This window comes from Colossoma macropomum, unplaced genomic scaffold (genome assembly GCF_904425465.1).
Source record: "Colossoma macropomum unplaced genomic scaffold, Colossoma_macropomum, whole genome shotgun sequence".
NCBI classification, from domain to species: Eukaryota; Metazoa; Chordata; class Actinopteri; order Characiformes; family Serrasalmidae; genus Colossoma; species Colossoma macropomum.
In genome coordinates this window covers 26,658,898-26,680,521 of record NW_023494790.1, presented here as the reverse complement: position 1 = coordinate 26,680,521, position 21,624 = coordinate 26,658,898, and the positions used below count along the sequence as shown (strand labels likewise).

Genomic DNA, 21,624 nt, shown 5'->3' with positions numbered 1-21,624 from the left:
TAACATTATGTTTCTATGCTCATTGTCCATTTTATCCACTCCACTTACTATACAGGTGCACTTTGTAGTTCTACAATTACAGACTGTAGTCCATCTGTTTCTCTGCATACCTTTTACCCTGTTTTTCAGTGGTCATGACCCACATGGACCCTCACAGAGCAGGTACTATCTGGGTGGTGGATCATTCTCAGCACTGCAGTAACACTGACGTGGTGGTGGTGTGTTAGTGTGTGTTGCGCTAGTCTGAGTGGATCAGACACAGCAGTGCTGCTGGAGTTTTTAAACACCTCAGTGTCACTGCTGGACTGGGAATAGTCCATTAACCAAAAATATCCAGCCATCAGCGTCCTGTGACCACTGATGAAAGACTAGAGGATGACCAACACAAACTGTGCAGCAGCAGATGAGCTATCGTCTTTGACTTTACATCTACAAGGTGGACTGACAAGGTAGGAGCATCTAATAGAGTGGACAGTGAGTGGACACAGTGTTTAAAAACTCCAGCAGCACTGCTGTGTCTGATCCACTCATACCAGCACAACACACACTATTTTTTTTAATGATAGGATGTACCGTTGATGATGAAATCCCTTCTTTGCTATTTTACTTTAAGAAATGTTATTCTTGAATTTTGCACTATTTGCCCGTGCAGTCTTTCACAGAGTGGTGAACCCCTCCTCATCTTTACTTCTGAAAGACTCAGCCTCTCTGGGAGGCTCTTTTTATACCCAGTCATGTTACTGACCTGTTACCAATTAACCTAATTAGTTGTGAGATCTTCCACCAGATGTCTTTATATTATTACACAACTTTACCAGCCTTTTGTTGCCCCTGTCCCAACTTTTTTGAAACATGTTGCTGGCATCAAATTCAAAATTGGCATATATTTTTCAAAAAACATTTCTCAGTTTCAATGTTTGGTATGCTGTCTTTGTACTATTTTCAATTAAATACAGGGGGAAATGATTTGCACATCATCACATTGTTTTATTTACATTTTGCACAGCGTCCAACTTTTTTTTTGTTTTTTTTTTGGAAACAGGCTTGTACAACACATTCTCAATCAATCTGAAGAACCATTTCACCATGCAAAAAAACATTTAAGCATATATAGAACTCATGGTTCTAAACAGAACCATTGCCTTTATTAAAGAACCCTGGAAGAACCATCTTTTTTAAGTGTGTCGTTTTTGAAACAGAAAATCTCACTCTGGAGAACACCATGGCGCTGCTGTAGGTTTGCAACAGATGTAGCCACGGTTAAATATTTAATTTTGACCTGACTGCTGACCACCTTTTCCCCTTTGAGCTGTAAGCTAACTAGCCTACTTGCAGTGTCGCCACAGGCTGACAGGCTGAGTTCGACAAAATGTCCGAGCAGAAAGCGCAGATTTAAAATGGCAATCCCAGGAAAAACAACACATCAATCAACAACGGTTTGGACTTTCATTTTTCTCTCGCTCTCTGTCTCTATAGGCCACTAGAAAACGTTCACGCTGGCCGTGTATCTAAATCCAGCGCGAAAATATATCAGGCCGTATTGTTGCCTTAAGCTATTTGACAGCAAATGAAACCCGTTTAAATTCCCTAATGCAGTGCAGCTTTGCTTCGCTGGGGAGGGACCTCGTGATGTTTTTTCTTCAAGCTGTGTCTGTTGTTAATAGAGCGTGTGCCGAAAACAACTCGGTACATTCATGCCAGGGCAAGTTTTTTATGAATGGAGTTTTTCTCTCTCTCTCTCTCTCTCTCTCTCTCTCTCCTCCCTCAACTTTCTCTTTCCTTTTTGTGAATGAAAAACAACTGGAAAACCGAGGCGGGAAACTCTCGGGGGCCGCGGCGGGGATTGGTCGGTCCGGCGCATGCTCCGCCCCTGGTTGCTATGGCTTGGTACAGTCTGGATTCTGATTGGTGCAAAGGTGGAGCTGAGATTTCATTCATAAGTAAGACCATTCATCTGGACAAAGAGAGAGAAATCTGAGCTCCTGAAAGAGGAAATCCACCAATCACGAACCTCCTGTGACTGGAGCGAACAGACGACAGCGAGAGAAACAACTCTTACCGAAATCAACAGTAAAGTTTGGTGGGGGTAAAAAGAATTTTTTTTTGTACCCCTAATTTGTTTACTTCAGCCGTCTGGGCTCATGAACAAAGTCACGTTAAAGCAAGTTGGGTTTTGACCACATCTAGGCACGTTTAGGGGCTTTTACATTTGCAAATGAAATATAAACACGTTGGGGAACGTGGTATTGTCGCCTTGTAGTTGCACTTTACTTCCTTTTAGCGTGTCTCGGCGGAAAAAAAGCAGAGAACATAGTTACTTTTGCATCCAGTGTTGCTCTGATTACTGTTTTCTAAAAGCCACAGACAATAGCGTGTGACCACGTATAGAAAAAGAGTGTTCGTGTCCTGTGTGAGCTTTGATTTGGGGTTTGGGGAAGGGTGTGTGTGTGTGTGTGCAGTAGGCCAGTGTGCGTTTTAGTGAATGGAGCTCATTACGTATGCAGCTTTCTCGCCGCTCCATTCACAACTCCTGCTGCCTCTGCTCCTCTTCCTTCTCCCTGCAGACTGCGTGGATCTCACTCAGCACAGCCCAAATGACCACAAACGGTTAACGCATGGATTATAAGATGGATGGATATCTGGACCAGCAAGTGCCTTATACTTTAGCTACTGTAAGTATTCCGTTTGCTCCGTTGGTGGATCTCGATAGCTTTTGTTTGAGGGCTGTTTTTTTTTGCTGTTTTGCTCTCGATCGTCGCTGCCTGTGATTTGTTTCGAGCGCAGCTGCGATGAAAACCAAGCTTGAGTTTGAACCAAAATAAGTGATGGAGTCAGTTATTTAGCACTTATTCATGATATTATGGTCAAATGTATCTTTTATCCCATGTGGTGAGTTGTGTACTTATAGCCTAGCAGTTACACAGTAGTTATATTATACGGAGAAAGTTCATGTTTATGCTGCAACATTTCAAACGGTGAGCGCAGCGAAGAGCCTGGAAAACTATGATCGACTGTTTTCAATGTGATTCAAGGAGTTAAGCAATTTAGGGATGTCAAATAAAAAAGAACGGGTTAGTCATTTCTCTCTGTTTTTTAGTGAAGCTTAACAACCAGCACTTCATAATCATTCAGTATTAGAAAAAATACAGCATGGTTGACCATCATAATAACCAGTAAAGTATTAATACTGCCTAGATTTTTGAGTATGTAATATTTATCATGATTCAACAGTGATATTTCAAAGAAATCTGCTGTTTACACATATGTCCTTCACTGCAATGTTGATTGTAAATTGTAATTCATCACTAGGTGCCCAGATTACATTCACCCAATTATTATTATTATTTTTTCTTTGTGTAGAGCCTTTATTTCCACTTACATAATATACTTGCTGTTTTGCAGAGGTCGCAAGGAAATGGGCCCCTAAATAGACTGTTGATGGCAGCAAAAAGGAAATACATGGACACCGAATTACCCCCTCAGGAATCTGAAGGTAAAGTAGCAAGCACGTTTAGGAAACTTACCGTGGCCTTTATGCAGGCAGCAGACCTCGGCAATAGTTGGGAAATTGTACACATGCAGCTATGAAGGGATTGAACTTTACACAGAATGTGCCTTTGAGTTGTGTATTTCAAAGAGCTGACATTTGCCATAATATCCTTTTCTTCTTCTTTTTTCCCCAGATCTATTTCAGGATTTAAGTCAGCTCCAGGAGACATGGCTGACAGAAGGTGAGACTGGAACTCTGGCTCTCTCTTTGCGTCTGGTGCATGTCTGGATCTCAGTGGTTCTGCCCCTCTAGTGGCAGTAGAGAAAGGCGGCTAAGGTACAGCAGTGCCTGTTTGCTGGTGGCAAAGAAGAGATAATTAGATACTAAAAAGGGATGGCCCGTTTGATTAGGTGCATGGCTGGATGGTTCAGGACGAATTGAAATGTGATCTTGTTGACTCCTGGCCAGAGTCCGGTGTTGATTTTATTACACTGATCTCAGGAAAAATGGGATTTTAACCAGTATGAATTTGATAGCCTGTTACCATATTAGATCAGATCCAGCTAAGAATGTTTATGGCGCCTTTGCTAAGCTTAAGCACACTCTTAAAAATAGGCCACACTGGTTCTTTGAGAAATGCCACAGCAGAACCTCTTTAGGTTCCCTAACAAACAATGCATGAAAATGAGATGTATAGATGTTCTTAGAACATTTATATTATGTGGAGTTTCAGACTTTAAAAACTTCTTCACACTCACTCATCTCATTTACCAAAGTGGTTCTCCAAAGAACTGTCAATTGAAATGTCAAAGAACCCTCTTTAAAGTTTCAGAACTTCCACGTAATGTATATTTTCCTCAAACTGCTATAGACATTTACACATCACTTTTTCAAACATTGTTCCTTAGGGAACCTAAAGTGGTTCTTAGATTTGCTTTATGTGGAGGTTCTTAAACTTTAAAAAAAGGTTCTTCACACTCACACATCTCATTTATCAAAAAGGTTCTCTAAGGAACCATCCAGTAAAAGGCATTTTATGGCAATGAATTTTTTTATATTATATTATGCAGTATTATTTTTTTTAGATATTATTGCCAGTTTTATATAATTTTTTAAAGATGTTGCTGCCCTCATCATATTGTGAGTCACTGTGCTCTACTGAGAGCTACATTCAATCTGGAAACTAGTCCAGTTTTGTGCGTAGTGGCATGCGAACAGCTAATGCAAATAAACAGCATCAAAGCCGGATGGTCAGGAAGCACATAGTTGAAATGAATCCTGGCAGAAACGATTTACAGTGTCCAGACCTGAGAGTGGTGGATATAAAGGGCATGCTGAAACCCACAAGTCTGGATCTTTGCTGTTTTAGACCTTTTACAGATCAACAGATCTATAAACTAAATGGATATATTTACTCTAATACTCTGAAAGTATGTTTACATTAGTCATGATTTGTTTGTGAGACATTTTTGCTTCTAACTGTTAAATTCCTTCATAAAAAAACTGAAACTGGGTTTAGTTTTTCAGAACTGCTCCTTCAGATGGAGGAAAGCACTTGAGAACACAGGCACTGTAGTATTGTAGTTCAAGGTCGGTGCTCACATGTCAAAGCGGAGCTTTAATTAATGCTTGGAGTGATTAATGCTTAGCACTTTGAAAATAGGAAGATCCGGTCTCTTTCACAACTGGGAGTTCCTGTCTGCTGCCTTTTTGATATTCACTACACCACTGATACTACAGCATATTTAGAGTTTTTTTTTTTTCATTTTATTGTTTAAAAAATGGGTGAATATGGGCAGCTTTCCTTTGTTGGTCATGTCCATAGTACATTTAACAAAAAAAAAATTGTAGGTAAATCAGCATGTAGACTGCAACAGAGCGAGCACACCCTATCATCAGAATGAGGATTCATTCAAATAAATAGATATTGCCTATCCTCAGCACAGAGCGTAATTATCATGCAATGCCTATTATCATGCAGCGTCAAACTGTGAAGTTCACGCATCATTCAGGAGCCAAACAGAGACAATGAGCATAAAACACACACCAATGAGAACTATGCCTAGTGCCTCACTGTATGCATGTTTGGGTAGAAGACACTGCTATGAAACTAAATAAAACTGAAACTAGGTAAAATGAGTATAAAGGGGAATTCCACTAATGTTTCTACATTCCTGTGTGATTAAAAAGTTATTATGTTAGCAAAGTCATTCAGAGTGGTTTGACGTGAAACGTGCCATTCTAGAGAAACTTCTAGAGTCAGAATTGTTCACAGTGGTGGTGATAGGAACCAGACGTCTGAAGCATTTAATGCCTCTGAAGGCTCCCTCACAGAAAGTTATTATACTGAATAGTTATGAAAATGCTGCCTGATATCTGAGACATTGTTTTCATGATAGTTTTGAGATAAGGTTTTGGCCTAAAATGTAAAAGAACACATGAAAACATGTAAAAGAAAACATGATTTTTCAGATTTACTAAGGCTGCATGATTTGGGGAAAATATCTCATTGCAATATTTTGCACTAATATTCTACAAATTAAGCTCCAGGCCTTTTTCTTTTTTCCCAGATGACCAAGCTTGAGCACCGAATGTAGTATGCCAGACTGCCCATTTAAGAGCTCTGTGTTATTAGATTAACCCCTTAAATGGCCAGGGCCCACAGGCAGGCCCAAAGTTTTATTACACCCTTCTATGATCTAAGAACAGCTCAGTTAGTTTGCACTGAAGTCCCTGTAGTTACTGAATAACAAACCTTAGTATGTAATGAGCCTGGGATTTTAAGGGATTAAAACTAACATTTGAATGTCATTGAAGCGAGATATAATTAAAACTGCAGCTCTTGCAATCTGAAAACTGCCTTCAAATTGTGGTTTCAAAGTAAAAATGTTAACCATTCAGCCACACGATTTACCACTATTTTATTATTATTAACATAATATATGAAAGATATGTGTAGGTTTACTAATTGTTTTGAATAGTAAATAAAATGGCTATATTTGCATTGTAGACATTGTGCCCCCTGGTTCCTATCACCACCACTGTAAAGATATTAGAGTCAGTAAGTTTCTCTACAAAGAACCATTTCACATCAAACCACTCTTAATGACTTTGTTTGCATCTCAACAACTGAATTATACAGAACATTTGAAAAATCAGTGGGATTTCCCTTTAACTGATAGTTATTAGAATGAGTGGAGTGATGTAGCTGAAGGGGTAGACTATCACTCCACAGTATTACCACAATATTCCCACTTATGAAGAAGAGCGCTGTCTGTTACTGTTCTCAGAGCACAGGTTTTTCCTTTTTCGACTGGATAGGCCAAACGGCTTATTATCAGGTGATTGTGGTTGTGGGTGATTCACCATATTGTAAAAACAGCGGCTTGAGGGCTTTCACACTTTAAAGGGGAGAGAGGAAGAGAGAGAGAGAGGGCAAGAAAGTTCTGAATGGATAAGCTTGTCGAGTCTTGTCATTAGCCTTTACTTTTTTAAGACAGACCTCCTGGCTCCTCCCAGGATCTGCCTGACTAAAAAAAAGGGAAAAAAAGTCATTCAGGGTCCCTGAGAGAAAAAGGAAACATGTCTCCATGCTTGCACAGACGCACTTCCAGTCTTGTGCTGACTTGCATTTCAAAGCCCTTGACAAGACGTTCCTGGAAGCTCTCTTGCCTCTGCCACACATACACACACACACACACACACACACACACACACACACACACACACATGTACAGATACATACAGAGAGAGAGAGAGACAGAGAGATTGGGTTGGGTTCCAGTTAGCTCTAAGGCACTGATGTTCAGACAATCCTTAAAGTGTTTTTTTTTTCTTTTTCTTTTACACATATCGCATGTGTTCCTTTTCAGACATGTTGAAACAAGCGCAAATGATTTATTGTTTGATCTGGAAGACCAAATATTGGCCTCTGCTCTGACTCATAAAAAAACAGCCTCATGCTCCTCCTCGAGGGCAGAAAAGAAGAAAACTTGAGTGGCTCTAATAGAATTACACTATAGCAACAGGATAGAGGAATATGTAGGAAATGAATGTAATTTATCTGAGCGTGCTCAAAAGGGGCTTCAGCACAGTTTCCGTCACACAGGAAGTGGCAGAGTAATCTTTAGCCCCGGATTTACTCTATTTTTATAAGAGTAATAATCATAAACCTTATTTACATAGCACCTTTCATACAATAAATGCAGCTAAAAGCTGCACTTTACAACAAGGAAGGCAAATAGAAGCCAGCATAGGAGAAGAAACAGGAAAAAAGGGGGAAAAAATCTAATAAAAAATCTTAAACATAAATAAAACTAACAATAATGAAATATAAAAGATGACATTGTATAAAATAAGACAAGCAAAGAAATTGTAGCTTGGAAAAACAAATAAAAATCTAAAAATAAAATAAGCACAGTGATTCATGGCTGAGAGTCCAAAAGAGCAAAATTGGACTCACTTTCCCCTCCCCTCATCACTAAGCTAGTCAACACTAACTGACAGTTAGTGTTCTCCTCCAAGCGTGTTGAGCTCTCCTAGCTGGGTAGCACTGTGTGATGCTTGTGGAGATGTAGATGGGAATTGGACATGACTAAATGGGGTAGTTGGGATTGGATAAAAATAAATAAGTAAATAAACAAAATAGTCAAAGTCTCTCTTTTTAATTTTTTTTCTTCATCATTTGAGCGTAGCAGCCACCCTTTACATTGTGTGAGCATTTCATGATAAATGGACCAATAGAAATGCTCCAAAATAGCATGGAATAAAATCTTGAAAATTAAGTTTTACATTAACTTAAAGAACATTTTTGCCTTCTCGTGTGAAGTAGCCATTTTGAAAACTTTTTTTCTTTTCTTTTTCTTTTTTTTTTGAACAGTAATAGAATAATTGCTCATAAAAAATTACATTGATACAATAAATAAAACTAGGGAAAAAACTAACTACTATACTAGGATATGTTTTGAGTTGTTTTTTTAAACTGAAAATGTCTTTGGAGAAAGTTCCACAGTTTGTGAGTGCATACCTCAAAAGCAGCTTCACCACTTCTTTAGAGAAAGTATTCCTGTATTTGATGATCTGAGACATCATTGTGAAGCATTCATTAGTTGCAGAGTTCATGGTCTATTGTCTGAGTATGAGAGGCTTGGTAAAACAGCAAGCCAGAGTTCGTGTTCCTAACAGTGTGGGGTGATGATCTCAGTCAGTGCGGCACTTACAGTATGTGTTGGGTCTGTTGATTAATGATTCCTTCAATTAGAAATGGTCAATGGCAGCAGCCCAGGAAAAGTACCTTTTTTTGGTGTGTAGACTGTAGCGTGAGCCATGAATCAAAAGTTATGCATATTTGACTCAAATGAGGCTAGATTGTTGCTGTTATTACACTTATTTAAAGGGCCTTAAAGAATATTATGAAAAAAATCTTTTGGAAGTGAATTTGATGCAGTATGTAAATGTTGTTAAAATTTCAAAACATACATTTTACTCACCAATCCATATAGTCTGTGTGTAGAAACTAATTGATTGCTTTTATGAGAACCATCATGTTAACATTGTGATAAACCCATCTATTCAGTCTACAGCAGTTTAGCCCCACCCATTCATGCTGAAGTTATGAAGAACAGAGGTCATTAACAAATATCAGTCTTAAAGGCACATTAACAGCTAAAGAGATTTGGAAAATGGTCACTGTATTCAGTACATAAAACCACACCAAAGTTATAACTAGCATGGAAAAAATAGAATGCTAAACAACAATACAGTAATATAGGACAGAATATTGTAATATAGGATATTGATTTTTTACTATTATTCTCTGCCCTAAGTTATATTTGCAAACAATGAAACTAGCTAACATAAGACCTTTATGTTTTAGGTTTAGATTAAGTTTTTATACTATGTCTGCACAGTTTATCACCTTTTCTCTTTGTATGCTTTGGATAAGAGAGTTTGCTAATTGATTAAATATAAATGTTAGACCGTGTTGCACTTTATCACTCTTTATACTTTATACAATGGACTCCATTGCATTTCATTGTCTTTTGTGTATCACTAGTGGTTCAATAGTTACCATAGCAAAATTTTAATTCCTTACTTTTCTGCATGACCTTTGGCTGGATGGTCTAGTCCTACCTGGCCTGTATCCCAACAGACGGCCACCGACTGGAGCCTGGCATGCCATGAGCCCGGTGGGTCATTGTCCACTTCCACCACCCTCATTCAGACGCACTGGAGAGTAAATGAGTTGCTTGTGTCCATTGAACTGCTAGTAGACTATGATAAAGTCAATGGCGCACCTGCAACTGCAAAAAGCTTGTTTTGCATAACAACTATATGTGTGTAGCTCACATGTGCTCTCATTCATAATTGCAGCTACTATAAAAGTAAATTTATAAGGGCACTAGTAGAGGGAGGACAAAATCGTGATTCATGAAAGTCATCCAAGTCATGGAAAGACTCCAGTCACTGGCATGGAGCTGGTTGAAAAGGTTGGGACGATATTGCTGGACATGTTCCTCAAGGTCAATTTAGGAAGTGGAGCCAGTATTATTTGTGTTGGCATTGACTATTTAGGCCACTCTTATTTTAGCCGTTTCCCTGCTCCGATTTACCAGCACTGTGTACGAAACAGGACAGTACAAACCCTCTTTGCTTGACCTGAAAAGTCACTCATATGCTTTGAATGACTCAGTCTTTTCAGCAAAGTTGTACTAAGTGGATATCCTTGAAATTAGAGTCCATTATCGACCCAGTATTTTCCTTTGCAAATACATACATTGCAAACTCAGCATAACCACATTGCCACTGATACGTTTTATGGAACCATATTGAGTTTTACTACATGTCATTTTGAAATTTAAGACTTACCATCTGTGAATATATAGGAGTGTGTGTTGACTTCACCCAACATGACCCTGAAAAGGCACAAACGGTCCTTATTTGAGGTTAACCAATGTCTGCATTTAGGTCTAACTCTTTTTGTCTTTGCTAAGCACCAAGCTAATGTTATATGCTGACTGTTCTACATTAAGAAAAACAAGAATAGTGTCTTTGACTGGTCTGCCCTGTGATGGACTGGTGACCTGTTCAGGGTGTTTCCTGCCTTTCGCCCAGTGAGCACTGGGATAGGCTCCAGCACCCCCCGCGACCCAGAGAATAAGCAGCTTAGAAAATGTGTGTGTGTGTGTGTCTTTGACTGATACTTCCATATTGAAAGAATAGAGTTGAGGCAACATTTAAAACATTGGCATTGGAAAACTATATGTTTTCCTATGGTTTGTTATTGCGATCATGAAAATGGAGGCAGTGAGCACTCTTGCTCTTCCTCCTCTCACTTCAGCCACTTCTTACTTGACCTTAAGAGTCAGTCTTCAAAGGGATTAAAGCAGGTGATGAATTCCAGAGCCCTTCACTGCACAGAGCGCATCAACATTGTCAGAGAAATGTCCTTCAGCTGGCTGGACGTGGGCAGAGACATTAGGCATGAACACTAGGCCCAGCAAAGCTTCCCTCCACTCTGTTCCCTTCTCACTCTGCCTGAACATGTGGATGAAATTTGCACTAGGGCTAATCATTATCGTGATAGCAGCCTTCACAATACTGACACTGCAGAAGCTAGCAATATGCAAATGATCCTCTAACCAATCACTGAACTTTTTATTGTGTGTGCATCCTGTGTTTTGGATGAATCAGGACTCATCAAACCATAATTCAACAACCATAAAATGTTCTAGTAACAATAATGCAGGCCAATCTTTAACCATGTCTTGTTAGTCTTCACATGTAGTCATGTGTAGCAACAGAATCACAATATGGCATTTTCTCCACATTGCGCAGCCCTAGTTTGCATGTCCATTAGCCGCATCAGTTAGGTCTGAAAGTCCATCAGTAGGATAAGAGTTGATAGAGTGAGGCTGAGAAAGAGACAGATGGTGTTAGTGCTGCTTGGGGGAGGCCATCAGTTCCTGCGCTTCTGTATTGATCACCCACAGCTCCTGAATGCCTTCAGATCAGAGAAGAACATGCAGAGAGCCAGTAGGGCTGTCATGGTTAATCAATAAAATCAACAGAACTAACTCAGATTTATCACCTGAATGAACTGGAAGTGATTAGTTGGCTGTGTGCATCATGATAATGCATATTTTAAATTATGTTGGTCTATCTTGTATCAAGAAAGTCATATCTATTTATATCCCATTTTCTATGTTTCAAGTTTATGGTTTATTATTGTACAAATAACTTAAATATCTTTTTATTGTTTGCCCTTTAAAAAACCATGATCATTGATGCTTGATATGATGCTTGATTAATTGCCAACATAATTGGTAGATTCCTGAATTCCTTGCTAATATAATTGATAGTGACATTCCTAACTAGTACTCAAATTTAATTATGCATGTTAACCCCTTCAAGAATAATTCCATTTTTTACAGAATTTCTATTATAATTAAAATTAATGAGACATTCAGAGTGATTTGATGTGAAATGCTAAATTGTAGAGAAACTTACCAAGTCAGAATTGTTCACAGTGGTGGTGATAGGAACCAAATATCTGAAGAGTTTAATACCTCTAGAAGCTCCCTCACAGAAAGCTATTACATGGAATGGTTAGGAACACACTGCCTGATGCCTGAGGCCTTGTTTTTTGATTTAAGAATTTGGCCTAAAACTTTTTTTTAATCCCTTTTTGGTGGAAAAAAAATCACTTTTTCCCCCCCGTTTTACCACTGTTCTACAAATATAAACATTACAAAAACACAGAGAAGACACAGATAGGTTCACTGGTGGTCTTGGGGAGTAAATAAAATATCTATTTTTGCATTTGTATACATTGCAACCCCAGGTTCCTATCACCACCAGTATGAAGAAATATGAGTCAGTATTTTTCTCTACAATGAAACATTCCATAGCAAACCTCGCTGAATGACTTTTCTTTTCATTTTCACAACTAAATTATGTAGAAACTTTGAACAGTTGCTGGAATTACCCTTCAAACTTTACTACTATAAAGTCAATATGTAAGGTTTGGAGAAATTGATTGACTGTGGGCCCACTGGTTGTTTAAGGGATTAAAATTTGACTAAAAAACATGAGAATCTGTTATCTGCCAAGGCTTTACCGGTGACCAACTGACCACTCAGTTCCATGCACCGTATGTCGGCGTTAGTTGCTTTAGCACTCGTAACAAAAAGTTGCACATTTCGAAAGAAGAGGAACTGTGTACTGTGCGTCTGATGGAATCCAGTTGTAATCAAGGCATCCACTCACACGCATACATATACAGTGATGAGCGGGGGGGTATTGATCTGCTGCTCATGGAAAAGTGCTGGCACAGGCAAAAGTGGAGGTGAAGGTCGCATGGCTGTCCACAGGCAGTAACTCAGGTTTCAAACAGATGAAGATGAAGGGAGGATCAGGCTAGCCTAATGGACAGGCTCAGTCTATTCCCCAATGAATTAAGACAAATGGCTCTGTTTAAGACAAAGTATGACTGATCCTTAAGCCTCATATTGTCATGAGGACAATATTTCAGGAAAATGTATTTAGAGATAATGTGTAGAGCTTTCAGGAGTTTCCGACTTCCGGTGTATGATATCAGGCTCAGTTCATACATTTTCACATTTATCTTTCTGTGATGTGCACCGTTCTCGACTGTATGCCTATAAATCTCGAATCAAGGTTCTAAGCACATCTTCTCTTTTTTTTAATGACAGCTCAAGTTCCTGACAGTGATGAGCAGTTCGTTCCTGACTTCCACTCAGAAAACTGTAAGTAAAACTTACTTTCATACTTAGCTTTTGGTAGCCTCACTTTTAAAAATGGAGTTGCCTAAAAGGGCTCTTTGGAGCCAGGGAAGAACAACTTTTGGGTCCCTAAAGAAACCTTCAGTGGAACTGGTTTGGAAGTGTGAGTGAAGAACCTTTTTGATGTTTAAAGAACCTCCAAATAAAGGTTTGATTGAAGGTTTTTCCTAGAACCACACATCTAAACCAAGAACCCTTAAGGAAGCTTTCTTTTTAAGAGAGGTTAGTAGTTTGTATGGGGCCAAATAGGGGAAGAACCACTTTTGGTTCCGTAAAGAAACTTTCAGTGGAACTGTCAGTGTGAGTATAAAGAGGCTTTTTTCAAGAGCCAGTTGAGGAACCTTTATTTTTAAAGGTTGGTAGATGTGGCCTGAAATGGTAAGTTTGTATTAGAGTGGCTTGGTATAAGAGAGAGGGAGAGAGAGAGAAGGTTAGTGCTCACTTTGCCTGAGAGATTGAGACTGATTGGTTGAGGGACTGCTTGAGGCTTAGGTGTGGTTGTTGCACTTGTTAGAGATATAATAGTGCTGTCCTGAAGAACCTGAGCAGGAAACACTTAAACACTTGCTACATGACCTGCTGCTCTTACCGACACATTTGGATACTCGTATTAAAGAGCACCTTCCATTTGCATGTGCTTCAAAGGCTCAATTGAGCAGCTCAGGAAACCGGTAAAAGATCATTCAGGAGTCACATACAAAGATTGGCTTTTGTGTCTGTCAGAGGTGTAAATGGGAAAGCAAATTCCTGCACCACACAACGCCGAGGCTGCCTTTTCAACTGCTTTCCTTTTTTGTGTTGTGTCTCCACACAATGGCGTGCCAGGCTTTGTGGAGGGGCGTGCGCTCTGTAAACAGTTCTCCTGGACCTTTTGTCAAAGCCATTCACAGACCTACGGGTTGGGCCTTTACCACGTTGGCAAGTCCGCAGGCCATGTTGTGGAAACACTGCTGGCATTTTTCATGGGTTATAGAGTTCAAGGCATGAGTCACACAAACAAGATCTTTTTTTTCTGTAACAGAAATTGTAACTTGAACTGGGCAGTGGCTCGGTAAAGGAGAGCGGACAGAATCTCTGCTTCTTGTAAGCCCAAATGCAGATGTCAAATCTGCCTCAGTCTCTTTCTCGTTTTCCACAATAAGAGCTGACTAGCCACCTCTATCTGGGGCAGCTGTGGCCAAATCATCGCTGTTGTATTAAAAAAACAAAACAAATGTAATTGCATTTTCATGCATTTGAAGCATTTGTGTGTGTGTGGTTAAGAGTTAGAATTTTCCTCTTATATAAATGATCATTTCAGAAATAGGCCTGTCACATAATTGCATGATGCTGCTTGTTTAAGATGAACACAGTCATTTTCCACAGTTAGGATTCACTAATCCATGTCCCAACAAACAGAATGTGTATTTTTCCAATTTTAAAGCACAATTTCTGTTTATTTGCTGAATGTAACATATTGGGAAAAAAATAAAACATAAAATATAATATGTGCCATAACATCTTCATAGGCCACATTTTATGTTTTATTTTTTTCAATGATAAATGTTAAATTCAGCTCAGAAAGATTGTGTATTAAAGTATGCAGAAGTGGGTTCTCTATAGAGGATGTGTTCACTCATTTACGCTTAGAAAATCAATAACTCATGTAATTTTACCAGTGGTTCCATATACGACTCCAAATTTAAAGAAAGCAGAAACTCATTTTTGAAACACATAATCGGTAGAGATGCACCAATATGGGAATTCTGATGCTGAAATTTTTCATGTGCAAAGTTAACCAATTGCCAATGATGATACATAAACATTTATAAAATGTAGAAATTGAGTCTAGATCCACCTGGATTACAAAGAAATATCACATTTATTTCCATTAAATTTGCCTTTATTTGCATTAAAATGAATAAAATATGGACATTTTAGCATTGTAGCCTGGTGTCACCTAAAATATCTGCTCTTAAATGGAAATGTCTTTAAGTTTCAGTTTGAAATATTAAGGCAAATATCTGATGATACCAATATGATTTTGAAATCATTGTGCATCCTTAATCATGTGTCTTACAAAAACAATGGTTCTAACTTCAAACTTGGTGCTGTGACATGTTTAGAAGGCAGTGGTGAGTACTCTGTACAAAGATAATACAGCAATAATACAGCAATAGTTGCACATAATGAACAAAAAAGATGTAGAAATAGTTAATAACAATTATTTATATAGCAATTTAATTAAAGTCAATAAAATTTCATGATATGGACCTCCATATTCAGAAATCTAGGGTTTTATTATGAGTAGTCTTCCCTTTAGAAGACAGACTTGGAGTTTCTGAATCAAATCTGCACTAGTTCACTCTCGTTTGTCTGAAAGCCGGAATCCCTGCCTGTGAGCTTAAATCTCAAAATCTCCTGTATGCAAACATTGCCATTTAATCCCATCATGAGCTTGACCTGTGGTGACAGATGCTCACTATAACATATTGTTCTTATCTGTTGTCCAACAATGGCAAAGAGGAAGTGGAGATGAACTCCAGGGCATTGAGGGGTCATGTCCACTTAACCCCATCAGGGCAGAACCAATTGCCTCACTGTGGTCAGCCAGTGACAGCCCCTCACAGAGCCGATGCAAGCTTCAGCCTGACAGGCCTGTCACATTAGTTAAGTGGCGTAAAGCCTTGACTGACAGCTCTGCACACCCTTTCTTTTAAGACATGATGCGACAATAATTTATGTACTCTTGGCAGTTTCTAAGAGAGGCTGCAGCTGACAGGCAGCCATAAACATAAACTCATTCTCCCTCATGTTTGCGGTCACTGTGGTTGAGGGTACATTGAAGCTACCCGTTTAGGAGAGAAGGAAACATTGCTTTGTGCCACTGTAGTGGCATGTGTGGCCTTGTCCAAAGCAGCTCGGTAGTTATACATTTCAGGTGAGTCAGATGTTTTGGTGAGCCGTGCCAGCATGCTGCGTTTCATAACAGTCTCCTTGTCTCTCGTCTGTAAACACATCAGAGGCAAAAAACACACTGTGATCAAATCAAAAGTTTAGCCGTCCATTCAGCCAAACTGTTGCCCGCCCGGGTGTGACGGAGAACACAGAGTAAGCACTGGAGCAGGCTGGAATGTCTGTTCTTTTCCCCTTTTTCTCTTTCTTCTTCTTCTTCTTCTTTTGATTCTTGTAAGTGGGGCACGCTGTTGTGCAACACCTGCACAGCTGACAAATGTATCAGCATCTCTTCCTTATTTTCCACAACAACAGCTAACTAGCTAACTCCGTGTGAAGGAGCCGTGGCCTGTTTTTGTGCAGTGAAACTATTATCATTTATTACTTTATTAAAGGTTCTAGGAAGAACTCTTGCATTTATATTATGTGTATGTTTTACAGTTTTAAACCTTTAAAAAGTTGTTCACACTGAGAACGTCCCATTGTTTTTTAGGGCATCAAAAGTGGTTCTTCTATAGCACTGCTAAAATAACAATTTAAAAAAAAATATTGGCATAATTAAACGATTAAGATGTAAACAAAGTCATTCAGAGTGATTTGATGTGAAATGCTTAATTCTGGAGAAACTTCACAGTGGTGGTGATAGGAACCAGACCTCTGAAGAGTTTAACGCCTTTAACAGAAGGTTATTACATAAATGGTTATGAATACTTTGCCTTAGATCATTTTATCATTATCAGAATTATATATAAAACTCAAAAGTCACATTGGGTTCACTCATTGTTTTGGATAGTAAATAAAATGCACATATTTGCACTGTAGACATCACCCCTGCCTCATATTGCCACCGTTAACAAAATCCAAGTCATTAAGTTTCTCTAGAATGGAGCATTTCACACAAGTCTATCCTAAACCACTTTCTTTAAATCACAGTGATTGAATAAAGCAGAAATTTAAAAATGGGTGGAATTCCCCTTTAAGGGTATACTTCTAATCTCTGTTTATTGATTTTAAGATATGAAACATTTGCCAACAGCAGCCGTTTCACAACATATTCCATTTACTGATGGAATGTGGGGTGATATTTGAGAGCTGAAGAGGCTTATCGCAGTAAGAGCGGAACACAGTGGTCCTTCAGGGTCTTTCAGCAAAGAAAATAAGACGCTCACTGTGACTTTTAAAGTAATGGGTGCAGTTTTTTGTTTTTTTTCTATAAGTTATCGGTGCACATGTGCCCAAATGAGTGATACAGATGATGTTTTTAAGCTGTGTGAGGTTTTAACCTTTACTCCCACTGTGTAATTTAATCGGGGAAACTAGCACAAACCTTGATGAACATATCATTTGTTTGTGGCTGCACTCGAGACAGGATTCCGTCTCTGCTCCATTCATGAAAATGTCCTACAGCAGGCTCCGCCCTCACGGTTCCTTTTTCTGAATGGAGGCTTTAACTCCGCCCTTTTCCTGTTTCTCTACAAACTGAGCTGAAATGTGAAAATCTGGACAGCTCGCCTGAACCCCCCCCCCTCCCCCCACCCCTCTCTCTCTCTGTGCACTGAGTGTTCCAAGATGTGAGTTAATCCAGCAATTGCAGTGTTGTGTGGGCCGATTGTTTGATTTTGTGCCTTGTAGTAATTATATAGGAAGTTGTGGCCATAAATCCAAGTTTCAGCTTTTTCGGAGGGTTAAAGCGTGTGATGAAGATGGGAAGAGAGAGAGACGGAGGGTTTAGTGAACCCAGCACACAAAGGCTCTCCGAATTTACAGTCTGGAGCTTGTTTGTATTGCACTGACCTTCCGCTCGCTCTCTCTCTCTCTCGCTCATAGTGTCTGGCATCTCACCCAATCACTGTGCCTTACACCCCTCCCCCCAGCTCTCTCCTAACAAAATACACTGCTCCAAAAGCTCTCAACTTTCCAAAATACAGCTGCTATGCAACAAAGTCTGCAAAAACATCCTTCAGACTGCCAGAAATGCAGAGAGACCACTCGTCCTATCCCATCCAGGGGGCTGGCCCTCTCTCTCTCCCTCCCTCCCTCCCTCCCTAACTTTGAACAGAGAAACAACCCGTCTACAGGAACACACACACATACACATGTGCGCGCACACACACTCTTAAGCTCCACAGTTGCATGAATGGGCTGGTTGTGAGGGACTGGCTGAGGCAGCACTGAGTGAAAACGCAATCTCCATTCATAAAGCCTGCTGCCTGAGCGCTGCGCTCGCAACAACACGCTCATTGTAGTTTCTTTCTATCTGTCTGTATTTCTTTCTTTCTTTAACTAAACAAGACAGAAGGTTGTAACAGTCACTAACACATTCCTCTTTACTATTTTCTGTATTACTTTACTATTTTCTTTCTTTCTTTCTTTTTTTGAGACACAATTGTTTGTAATATAGTCATAAAAATGCCTAGTCACTATTTTGTAGTATAGTTTTTCTTTCTTTTTATCATTTTTTCTTTCTTTTTTCTTTCTTTCTTCCTTGCTTGCTTTGCTCCTTTCTTTCTTTAACTAAACAAAGCAAAATCATGGCTACAGTCACTTAAGATCCTAGCTATTTTCTACTCTTTCTTTCTTTCTTTCTTTCTTTCTTTTTTTCTTTCTTTCTTTCTTTCTTTCTTCCTTTCTTTCTTCCTTTCTTTCTTTCTTTCTTTCTTTCTTTCTTTCTTTCTTTCTTTCTTTCTTCCTTTGTTTCTGTCGTGTTTATGTTTGTAATAAAGTTAATAAAAAGTTCCTAGTTACTTTTTTCCATATTACCATGCTACCATATTCTATCTTTGTTTTCAGACAAAAGTATGCTAACTACATTCACCATAAAATTCCTAACAATTCTTTCATTTTTTCTTACTCTATTATTTTTTCTGTCTCTTTCTTTTTTTCCGAAATTCTGCCTACATTTTCACTACAGTCCCAAAAAAGTTATTAGTTACTATTTTATCCAAAAATGTTGATGCTGTATGAGTCTCACCAGTCAAAATGTTATAACCGCCACCTCAAAAATAAATGAAATAAAATTAAAAATAAATCCCCTTATTGTGTTTACATGCTGATCTATAAGGTGCTGTAAACTGTTTTTCCTCTGTTAGGGTAAAAGCAGTTCCTCCAACTGTTGTGGATGAAACCCCGGCTGGTAGGCAGTAGTATATGTCCTGAGGTATGGCCAGTGGAGCTCAGCTTAGCACACACACAGTGTGTGTGTGTGTGTGTGTGTGTGTGTATGTGTTTTACTGCATCACTGGGCCAGGAGATGAGGGGAGGGGGAGTGGAGAAAACGCAAAACACAAACCAGCCCAGGACGTCGTCTGCTCTCCCTGCTCTCAGAGGGGGGCTCTTTCCCCTCCTTTTTCTTTCTGCTGCTGAAAGGAAAAGGAACGGTGGGGGAGGACTAATGATAACAAGGCAGCCCTATATGTAGCAACACATGGGAGAAGAGCAGGCAGTTCACCAGTGAATTGTATTTATGTCATGTCAAACCCCGTAACTCCTTTTTTTTTAAACAGTTTCAATGTATTTACACCAAAACACTAGCTGCCCTTTAAAATGTATAAACATTTCATGACAAATGGACCAACAGAAATGGTCCAAAATAACCTGGAATAAAATCTTGCTCCATTAATGTACATTAAAGTTAGAACATTTTATTGCAGTACATAAGGCCACACCACCACACCAAAGCCTTTCCTTAGCTGATATCAAAGTATATTCTACTACTAATTCTACTGAATTATTTCAAACTGCGGTCCCACAGTTAAATAAATAAATAAAATAAATAATAATAATAAAAATACAATTGGGTATTCAGATCTTTTTTTTACATGTGTTTTTTTTTACATATTTACAATTATTATGTTATGATCTATTTAAACTCAATACATTAATTGAAATATTAATGAGCTACATATATAAAATTATCATTTATATGGCATTTTCTATTGGAAGGTGTCTGTCTCAAACCCTAGCCCCAAAATTTCAACTTGTGAAAATTAATATTTTCTTTTTTTTTTTTGCTTTTTTTTGTAATTTTGAAAAATATAATTTTTATTTCTTTTATAGTGAAGTAAAGATTTTGATTTATTATGAGTTTAATTTTTAATTTAAAAAACTTTATTCTGTCCCATGTTTTCATGTCTTTACCGAAACGCAAAAGAGTTTTAGTCCACACCCCTGCATTTTAGAGCAGGAAGTAAGACTGCATCCCTGTCCCTCATGGCCACATGGTGAGCAAATGTGTCCCCAAGTCTGAAAATCAGTGTGTAACATTAAGAACTGTCACTACCAAAACACATATTTTCTGCAATTAAGCAAAACTTTTGTGGTTTTAATAACCAGTATTATGGTTTTATGTGTGTACAACTGTTCCTAACTTTGTTTGCTAGTCATGTACTGGCTAACGTAATGCTAAAAATGAGCTAAAATTGTCACTACTGAAACAGTCACTACTGAAACATTTGGTAACATATTCATAGTATTATGATTGTTTTGGTAGTGGCAAAATGGATGGGAAATTCCATCATTTGTTTTGATAAAGTAAACATAATCAAGCTATAGGGTCACTCAAAGCAGAAGAATTTTAGTCTAAAGTCCAAGTGAGTAAAATATTTGACATGTATTTTCAACCCTGACTTTGAATCAATAAGGCAAGATGATCCATATAAGCATCTAGAAAGGCTCACTTGCTGAGAGAAATGACTTCAGAGTTTACAAAAGCAGCGTTCATGACTATAAATTGACTATGTAAGTGATGCTTATTGGAATAAGCCTTTTTAAATGTTTATATAGGTTTATGTCATTTGTCATGTAGGTGTCATGTAGCCTTACAAACTCTGCCCTTTCGGTAAAATTTTATGCATATTTTTTTTCTTTGCCTAATATGCTACCATTTTAAATATATGAGGTTTTGTTACGACATCGACGATTGGGAAGCTTTGACAGGTCATACTGATGCAGTAGGTGGCCGTGCTTTCCGTACTTGGCGGTAAATTGCATATGTAATGGGTCATCGTTAAGTGTGACTCAATTCACCCTTCCCTTTTGTTAGGCCTGATCTTTCAGAGATTTTCTGCTGACACAGACCAGGTCGTATATCGAGAAAGCCATGATGGATCAGTCGATCGCAAGTGTAGATGAAAGACAGCTAGAAGCAGGAGGAGTGTCTCTATTGAACACTATCATAATAATTAAGGCCTGAACCCAGAGAGAGTGAGCACGGCCTCTGTAGAAATGTATTTCTCTCGGGCCTGACAGGAATTCGATGGGCACATGTTATCTCTCTCAGGAGATAAGGAGGCACTCTTTTTTTCCCTCTCTCCAACACATCACTGAATGGATGTCTCTACAGTCAGGTTCATTATATAATTTCTGCAATGGGAGGGAAATCAATACGTGCATTAAACA

At 38.7% G+C, this 21,624-nt stretch overlaps 1 protein-coding gene across 4 annotated transcripts in view; it reads left to right on the top strand.

Moving 5' to 3' along the window:
- Positions 1 to 1,338: 1,338 nt before the first annotated feature.
- Positions 1,339 to 21,624, top strand: part of etv4 (ETS variant transcription factor 4) — a 42,205-nt gene continuing 21,919 nt past the window's right edge. Inside the window, exons 1-6 of one of the 4 annotated variants that reach the window (XM_036572810.1) lie at positions 1,342 to 1,436; positions 1,814 to 2,086; positions 2,565 to 2,672; positions 3,403 to 3,493; positions 3,684 to 3,731; positions 13,204 to 13,257. In XM_036572810.1, coding sequence (XP_036428703.1) covers positions 2,616 to 2,672; positions 3,403 to 3,493; positions 3,684 to 3,731; positions 13,204 to 13,257 — 250 coding nt within the window. In that variant the 5' untranslated portion in view covers positions 1,342 to 1,436; positions 1,814 to 2,086; positions 2,565 to 2,615. Of the gene's footprint in view, positions 1,437 to 1,813; positions 2,087 to 2,564; positions 2,673 to 3,402; positions 3,494 to 3,683; positions 3,732 to 13,203; positions 13,258 to 21,624 lie in introns of all 4 variants that reach the window. The other 3 variants (XM_036572807.1, XM_036572809.1, XM_036572808.1) reach the window with 3 other exon arrangements.